The 9,288-nt window shown below is 45.4% G+C and overlaps 1 protein-coding gene across 1 annotated transcript in view; it reads left to right on the top strand.

Annotated features, from left to right (window-relative positions):
• Positions 1-1,310: 1,310 nt before the first annotated feature.
• Positions 1,311-9,288, top strand: part of kif2c (kinesin family member 2C) — a 77,463-nt gene continuing 69,485 nt past the window's right edge. Inside the window, exon 1 of the mRNA XM_078219418.1 lies at positions 1,311-1,457. Coding sequence (XP_078075544.1) covers positions 1,397-1,457 — 61 coding nt within the window. The 5' untranslated portion in view covers positions 1,311-1,396. The remainder of the gene's footprint in view (positions 1,458-9,288) is intronic.

Raw genomic sequence — 9,288 nt, 5'->3', positions numbered from 1 at the left:
TATCTGCTCAGTAGGACAACCATCAAGCAGGCCATCTGGCTTCTGAAGTTGCAATTACAGTGCCTGAACCAATTGAATTGTGTCTTCCAGTGCAAGGATCTCTTTCATTGTGGGGGTCAGCTATGCTGTCATGGTCCTCCACAGAGGTGTGAACCTTGAGGACGGTGAGGCCCTGGAAGGAGATAGGTCAACTGGAGAGGAGCAGGAGGGAAGAAAGGAGGTGGAATTGGGGGCAGAGGGAGATGACGCTGAACAGAGAGGTCCTCCTGCTACTTGATGATGTGGCCACCTCCTATCACCTTCTGGAAAGAGGATCTCCCTCCTCTCTCTCTTGACCTCCAAGATTAGATCCTGGTCAGCATTGATGAAGCGAGGAGCAGGAAGTCCCGGGTGCCCTGCCTCTGGCTGTCCTGTGATAATATCTCAATTCCCTGTGGAGCTGTGGTAGGCGTTGGCACAATCAACTGATTTCTTCCTTCAGACCTCCAGCGCTGACTGTGACAGTGCTGGGGCGGCACGGTAGCACAGTGGTTAGCACTGCTGCTTCACAGCTCCAGGAACCTGGGTTTGATTCCCGGTTTGGGTCACTGTCTGTGTGGAGTTTGCACATTCACCTCGTGTTTGCGTAGGTTTCCTCCGGGTGCTCCGGTTTCCTCCCACAGTCCAAAGATGTGCGGGTTAGGTTGATTGGCTATGCTAAAATTGCCCCTTAGTGTCCTGAGATGCGTAGGTTAGAGGGATTAGTGGGTAAATATGTAGGGATATGGGGGTAGGGCCTGGGTGGGATTGTGGTCGGTGCAGACTCGATGAGCCGAATGGCCTCTTCCTGCACTGTCGGGTTTCTATGATTCCATGCCATGGGTATTCGGCTTCTCTGTAGCACAAATTCAGCCGGGGCAAAAAAAATCAAAACAGAAAATTCATTCTGAATACAAATGCTTCTTTAATTAAGCAACTTCATTTGATTCAAAGCAATTAATTCCTTCATTTATAACATTGTAAAAGTACATTTAAAACATTTCATGCATAATTTAATCCATTGCATTTGTTTTATTTCAACATTCACCTTCCCCTCAGCAACTCAATACACAATGATGCTATGACTTAGTCTCAGGGAATCTGTACTTGCTGCAAGGGACCAGTCACTCTTAAAGAGATAGCACCGGCCTAAGACCTATCTCATAGGGACAGAACAGCGCCTTCCGCAAAGCAGCCGAGTATTGCACCCACCCCTTTAAATATCCCTTGAAGGAGGTTCCCATTAAGTTGGGCGGGTTTAAGGTCGGCGTTGCTGCGCATGCTCGGTCCCTGCGGCTTGGCGCGCGCTGTTTTGAAAGTTTATTCGGTTTGGCTGCCGCCCGGGGTTGTACGAGATTATCTCGGTTAACGCGAAAGAATGGCTCAACATTTCGGGAGACTGAAAGTGGGACTTATTGTTAAAATTCAACGTAGCAATGGTAAGGATTTCCTCATCTCTAACCGAAGGGAATATGACCATCACTGAGCTGAACGGACTGTTTATTTTTTTTAAAGCCGAGTTAGCTTTGACTCGAAAATACCGAATGGTTCTTTCTCAGGGGGGGGGGGGGATTTTTAACCGTTTCTCATTTTCGGTGGGGGTGTGGAATTGAATTATATCCAATTTAATAAAATGTTGTGTGGGATGTTGCAGTGCACATGCGCGCTGGGAGCAGTAGGGCTTTTTGAATTACCCGCCTTGTTGACGTCACTGAATCCAGTCCCGCCTGAATCTGGAAGCCCGCCGCTGATTGGTCCCTTGGGGCATTGTGACGTCGATGCCAGCAGGCGATTGGCCAGTGTTTACCCATTGATGGAATCCCCGCCGTTTGAATCTGCAACATGCGCCCAGCCGAACATGTGTACATAGCGGCAGCAGCAAGTCCAGCCATGAGGCTGGAGCATTGTCTGCAGTCATTGAAATCTGATATAGTAAATTAGATTATCATTAACTAAAAGATACTGGCGGTAAAAACAATATGCTTAACACGGGCTAATTATACATTACAATACTGACTACGCTTCACATACTAAGCACTTAAAGATGTTTGGTCACCAGTTGATCTTGGTATCATTTTAATGTTTTATTTTCATGACCCGAACATATAAATTAGGAGCAGGTCACTCGGCCTCTTGATTAGGCTCTGACATTTAATAAGATCATGGCTGATCTGATTTTAACTTCAACCCCACATTCCTACCCTGATGACCTTTCACCCCTTGTTAATAATCTATCTAGCAAAATATTCAAAGACACGATTTCAACTGCCTTTTGAGGAGCATTCCAGAGACTCATGACCCTCTGAGAAAACAAATCTCATCTCTATTCACAAGAAACGTCCTCCACTCTGTCAATATTCCTCAAGGTCTTAAAGGTTTTGTTCAAGTCACGTCTTCCCCTTCTAAACTCTAATGGATACAAACTTGATGTATCCAACTTTTCCTCAAGACAACCTGCCCCTTCCTGGTATTGGTCTAGTAAACCTTTTCTGAACTGTATAATGCATTTACATCTTAAATAAGGTGACAAATACTGTACACAAAACTCCAGATGTGGTCTCACCAATATCCCTTACAACTGAAGCATAATTTCCCCACTTTTGTAATCTATTTGCCTCACAATAAATGATATTCATGCACTAGGGCACCTATATAGCCCTACAGCTCAGCTTTGCAATCTCTCAGCATTGAAATGATATGCCAGTTCTTCTTGCCAAAACAGAGAATTTTACATTTGCCCATATTATATTCCATTGCCAAATCTTTGCCCACTCTAACCATGTCCCTTTGTAGCCTCTTAAAATGTTTTCTTTAAATTGTGATTCATGGTAGTGTCTTGCTGGGATTGGTGAATATGGCAGAGGATAATCCTTTGAATGAAGAGGCTAGTGGGGTGGAAAGTGAGGACGTGCGAGACCCTATCATGGTTCTGGGTGGGAGGTGTGAGGGCAGAGGTGTGGGAAATGAGTCGAACCTGGTTGACGTTAATTTGTTTAATGGCTTCAGCCGTGAGGAAAGGCATTGTTCAGTGCTGTTTAATGTTGATGCAGAAGGGTTCAAAATGTGTATATTTGGAAGTTAACGCAATAGATCAAGCTATCTTGGATCTGGTTCTGTGCAATGAGACAGGTAGGATTAAGGATCTTCTTGTGAAGGATCCTCTTGGGATGAGTGATCATAATATGGTGGAATTTCTGATACAGATGGAGGGTGAGAAAGTAGGGTTCCAAACCAGTGTCCTCTGCTTGAACAGAGGGGAGTACGATAGGATGAGGGTGGAATTGGCTAATGTAGACTGGGCGAGCAGACTGGTAGGTAGGACAGCTGAGGAACAGTGGAGGATTTTTAAGGAGATTTTTTTAAGTACTCAGCAAAAATATATTCCGGTGATAAAGAAGGACTGTAAGAAAAAGGATAACCGGACGTGGATAACGAAGGAAATAAAGGAGAGTATTAAAATGAAATCAGATGCGTACAGAGTGGCCAAAAATAGTAGAGAATTAGTGGATTGGGAAAGCTTTAAAGAAAAACAAAGAACGACTAAGAAAGCGATTAAGAAAGGAAAGATAGATTATGAAACTAAACTAGCTCAAAATATAAAAAATGATAGTAAAAGTTTTTACAAGTATATAAAAAGGAATAGAGTGGCTAGAGTGAATGTTGGACCCTTGGAAGATGAGAGGGGGAATTTAATAGTGGAAAACGAGGAAATGGCTGAGACTTTAAATAAGTTCTTTGTGTCGGTCTTCACGGTGGAAGACACAAATAGTTTGCCGAATATTAGAGATCGAGGGGAGGTCCTTAATACAATTACTGTTACTAAGGAGGTGGTGCTTGGTAGACTAATAGGACTGAAGGTAGACAAGTCCCCGGGCCCGGATGGAATGCATCCCAGGGTACTGAAAGAAATGGCTGAGGTAATAGCAGATGCGTTAGTAGTAATTTATCAAAATTCGCTGGACTCTGGGGTAGTGCCGGCTGACTGGAAAACAGCTACTGTTACGCCGCTGTTTAAAAAAGGAAGTGGACAAAAGGCGGGTAACTACAGGCCGGTTAGCTTAACGTCCATAGTTGGGAAGATGCTCGAGTCCATTATTAAAGAGGAAATAACAGAGCACCTGAATAAGAATGGTTCGATCAAGCAAACGCAACATGGATTCATGAAGGGAAAGTCGTGTTTGACGAATCTACTGGACTTTTATGAAGATGTCACTAGTGCGGTTGACAGAGGGGAACCGGTGGATGTGGTGTTTTTAGATGTCCAGAAGGCGTTCGATAAGGTGCCTCACAAAAGGTTGGTGCAGAAGATTGGGGTACACGGAGTTAGGGGTAAGGTGTTGGCGTGGATTGGGGATTGGCTATCTAACAGGAAGCAGAGAGTTGGGATAAATGGGTGCTTTTCTGGTTGGCAGTTGGTGACCAGTGGCGTGCCGCAGGGATCGGTGCTGGGGCCTCAATTGTTTACCATTTACATAGATGATCTGGAGGAGGGGACTGAATCTAGGGTATTCAAGTTTGCTGATGACACGAAGGTGAGTGGGAAAGCTAATTGCGTGGAGGACGCGGAAAGTCTGCAGAGAGATTTGGATAGGCTGAGCGAGTGGGCGAAGATCTGGCAGATGGAATATAACGTTAGCAAATGTGAGGTTATCCACTTTGGAAGAAATAATAGTAAATTGGAGTATTATTTAAATGGAGAAAAATTACATCGTGCGACTGTGCAGAGGGACCTGGGGGTCCTTGTGCACGAATCGCAAAAACTCAGTCTGCAGGTGCAGCAGGTGATCAAGAAGGTGAATGGAATGTTGGCCTTTATCGCGAGGGGGATAGAATATAAAAGCAGGGAGGTCTTGCTGCAATTGTACAAGGCACTGGTGAGGCCGCAACTGGAGTACTGTGTGCAGTTTTGGTCCCCTTATTTGCGAAAGGATATATTGGCCTTGGAGGGAGTGCAGAGAAGGTTCACCAGGTTGATACCGGAGATGAGGGGTGTAGCTTATGAGGAGAGATTAAACAGATTGGGTCTGTACTCGTTGGAGTTTAGAAGGATGAGGGATGATCTTATAGAGACATATAAGATAATGAAGGGGCTGGATAGGGTAGAGGTGGAGAGATTCTTTCCACTTAGTAGGGAAACCAGAACTGGAGGGCACAGCCTCAAAATAAGTGGGGGCCGGTTCAGAACAGAGTTGAGGGGGAACTTCTTCTCTCAGAGGGTAGTGAATCTCTGGAATTCTCTGCCCATTGAAGTGGTGGAGGCTTCCTCGTTGAGTATGTTTAAATCACGGGTGGATAGTTTTCTGATCGATAAGGGGATATGGGGAGCAGGCGGGTAAGTGGAACTGATTCGCTTCAGATCGGCCATGATCTTGTTGAATGGCGGGGCAGGCTCGAGGGGCCAGATGGCCTACTCCTGCTCCTATTTCTTATGTTCTTAGATCAGAGGAGTAATTTTGGAAAACATTAAAGATACAGTCCTGGAGCAAATCATTTTGGAAGGAATAACTCCAGGCATTCCTAAAAATGAAGTGCTGACCTAGTGAAAACATGGGCGTTAATTAATGGAAGCACCAAGTAACAGAGCTATGCCATCCCACAGCCATTTGATCAAACGTTCAGAGCAAGAGGATAAGATGTGAAGGAGTAGAACCTATCAAATGTGACGGTGGGAAAGTCTGTATAGAACCGGTAGAAATGGCAGAGGTACTCAATGAATACTTTGCTTCAGTATTCACAGTGGAAAAGGATCTTGGTAGTTGCAGTGCAGACCTGCAGTGGACTGAGAAGATTGAGCATGTGGACATTAGGAAAGAGGATGTGTTGGAGCTTTTGAAAAGCATCAAGTTAGATAAATAACCGGGATGGGATGTACCCCGGGTTACTGTGGGAGTCTCTGGTGATGATCTTTGCGTCATCAATGGAGATGGGCGAGGTTCCAGAGGATTGCGGATGTGGTTCCGTTATTCAAGAAAGGGAGAAGAGAGAGCCCGGGAAATTATAGACCGGTGAGTCTAACCTCAGTGGTTGGTAAGTTGATGGAGAAGATCCTGAGAGGCAGGATTTATGAACATCTGGAAAGGAATAGTATGATCAGAAATAGCCAGCATAGCTTTGTCCAAGGCAGATCATGCCTTACGAGCCTAATTGAATTTTTTGAAGATGTAGCTAGACACATAGACAAGGGAAGAGCGGTAGATGTAATTTATATGGATTTCAGCACGGCGTTTGATAAGGTGTCCCATGCAAGGCTCATTTGAGAAAGTGAAGGGGCATGGGATACAAGGGAACATTGCTTTGTGGATTCAGAACTGGCTTGCCCACAGAAGGCAAAGCGTGGTTGTAGATGGGTCTTTTTCAGCATGGAGGTCGGTCACCAGTGGAGTGCCCCAGGGATCTGTTCTGGGACCCTTGCTCTTTGTGATTTTTATAAATGACCTGGATGAGGAAGTGGAAGGATGGGTTGGCAAGTTTGCTGATGACACAAAGGTTGGTGGTGTTGTGGATAGTGTAGAGGGATGTCAGCAGTTGCAACGAGACATAGATAAGATGCAAGACTGGGCGGAGAAGTGGCAGATGGACTTCAACCCAGATAAGTGTGTAGTGGTTCATTTTGGCAGGTCGAATAGGATGAAAGAGTATAATAAGGGTAAGACGCTTGGCAGTGTGGAAGATCAGAAGGATCTTGGGGTCCGGGTTCATAGGACGCTCAAAGCAGCGTCGCAGGTAGAGGCTGTGGTTAAGAAGGCGTATGGAATACTGGCCTTCATCAATAGAGGAATTGAGTTTAGAAATTGGGAGATAATGCTGCAGCTGTATAGGACCCTGGTCAGACCCCACCTGGAGTACTGTGCTCAGTTCTGGTCGCCTCATTACAGAAAGGATGTGGAAGCCATAGAAAGGGTGCAGAGGAGATTTACAAGGATGTTGCCTGGATTAGGTGGCATGCCTTATGAGGATAGGTTGAGAGAGCTAGCTCTTTTCTCCTTTGGAGAGACGAAGGATGAGAGGTGTCCTGATAGAGGTGTATAAGATGTTGAGGGGTATTGATAGAATGGATTCTCAAATGCTTTTACCCAGGGCTGAAATGGTTGCCACAAGAGGTCACAGGTTTAGGGTGCTGGGGAGTAGGTACAGAGGAGATGTTAGGGGTGGGTTTTTCACTCAGAGGGTGGTGGGTGCGTGGAATCAGCTGCTGGTAGTGGTGGTGGAGGCGGATTCGATGCGGTCTTTTAAGAGACTTTTGGATAAGTTCATGGAAGTTAGTAAGATAGAGGGTTATAGGTAAGCCTAGTAGGTGGGAACATGTTCGGCGCAACTTGTGGGCCGAAGGGCCTGTTTGTGCTGTAGCTTTTCTATGTTCTATGTTCTAAATCAAAACTCTGCCGTCCTACTACATCCAGTTGTGAATTGTGTTAAAACAACTAACTAACTGGAGGAGGAGGCTCCGCAAACATTCCTGTCCTCCATGATGGGTGTGGCAAAAGACCATGTGAAAATATTTGTAACTATATTCCGTCTGAAATGCTGAATGGATGACCACCTCGTCGTCCTCCTGAAGTTCCCAGTATCACAGATGCCAGTCTTCTGGCAATTTGATTCACTGGTGTGATATCATGAGAAGAAACTGGCTTTGTGCCCTGAAAGCATCTTGGCAGTAGCTGAAGACTTGTGCTTCAGAACTAGCTACACAGTTCCAGTACATCTATAACACTGACATCTGCCTGGCAAAGTGGGGGAAAATTGCCAGGTATGTCCTGTCCACAAAAGCCAAATCCAATCTGGCCATCTACCACCACCACCAATCAGTTTAATCCTGATCATTGGAAAAATGATGAAAGTTTAGTTAAGTTTATTTATTCATGTCACAAGTAGGCTTATATTAACACTGCAATGATACTGTGAAAATCTCCTAGTTGCCACACTCCGGCGCCTGTTCGGGTGCACTGAGGGAGAATTTAGCATGGCCAATGCACCTAACCAGCATGTCTTTTGGACTGTGGGAGGAAACCAGAGCACCCGGAGGAAACCCATGCAGACACGGGGAGAACGTGCAAACTCCACACAGACAATAGGGTTCTATGATTCTATGACAGTGATCCATGTGGAAACACGGGTCCCTGATGCTGTGAGGTAGCAGTGCTAACCACTGTTCCACCATGCTGCCCTTAAGTATCACAACAGTGCTATCAAAGGGCACTTGCACAGCACGATATGCTTAGTTTGGCTTTGGCCAGAACTTGTGGTCTTGGTCTGCATATGATACTCATCGCTTTGCATCCAAGAGCCTTTGACATCAAGACAGCATTTGGCAAGTGTGGTATCAAGGGGCTGGGCAAAATTGAAGTAATGGATTTTGTGGGGGGAGTGGGGATGTTGCAGGTTTGGAAACTCCCAAGAGTCACATCTAGTGCAAAGGAAGATGGTTGCGATAGTTCGAAGTCAGCCTAACCATCTTCAAATGCTTCATCATTAATCTTCCATCCAACATGAGGTTGGATGTGTCAGTGTTTGCCAATTGACTGATGACCCCTCTGATACTGAATAGCTCTGACACACAGACTTGAGCTGATCATTGGCAAGTAACAGTCACACCATGTAAGTGCCAGGTAATGACTATTTCCAACAATAGAGAATCTAACTTTCTCCCCATGATATTAACACTATTGCCAGCAATTAATCTCCCATTATCAATATTTTGGGGATTACCATTGATGAGGAATTGTACTGGACTAGTTATGTAAATACTGAGGCCACAAGAACAGGTCAGTGGCTGGGAATTCTGCAGTGAGTAGCTCTCCTCCATCCCCAAAACCTGGCCACCATCCACAAGGTATAAGTCAGGCGTGTGATGGAATATTCTACTTGCCTAGATCAGTCTGGCTCCCAGCAATACTTGAAACCATCCAGGACAAAGCAGCCTGCTTGGTCTGCACCCCACCAGCCACCTTAAACATTCACTCCTTCCCCAGTGGTGCGCAGTGACAGCAGTTTGTTACCATCTACAAGGTGCACTGCAGCGACTTACCAAGGCTCCATCAACAGCACCTTCCAAAGTTATGGCCTCAACATCAAGAAGGATAATGGAAGCAGATGCATGGGAACACTGCCATTCATGAATCCCTGGCAAATCACACCATCTTGACTTGGAACTAATCACTGTTCCTTCATTGTCACTTGGTTAAAATCCTGGAACTAACTTTCTAATAGTGTTCCTACAACACATCGACTGCTGCGGTTCAAGAAGACTGCTTGCCGTCACCTTATACAAGG

This window comes from Mustelus asterias, chromosome 8 (genome assembly GCF_964213995.1).
Source record: "Mustelus asterias chromosome 8, sMusAst1.hap1.1, whole genome shotgun sequence".
NCBI classification, from domain to species: Eukaryota; Metazoa; Chordata; class Chondrichthyes; order Carcharhiniformes; family Triakidae; genus Mustelus; species Mustelus asterias.
The sequence above is the reverse complement of the archived record's forward strand: the minus strand, read 5'-3'. Positions and strand labels throughout refer to the sequence as shown.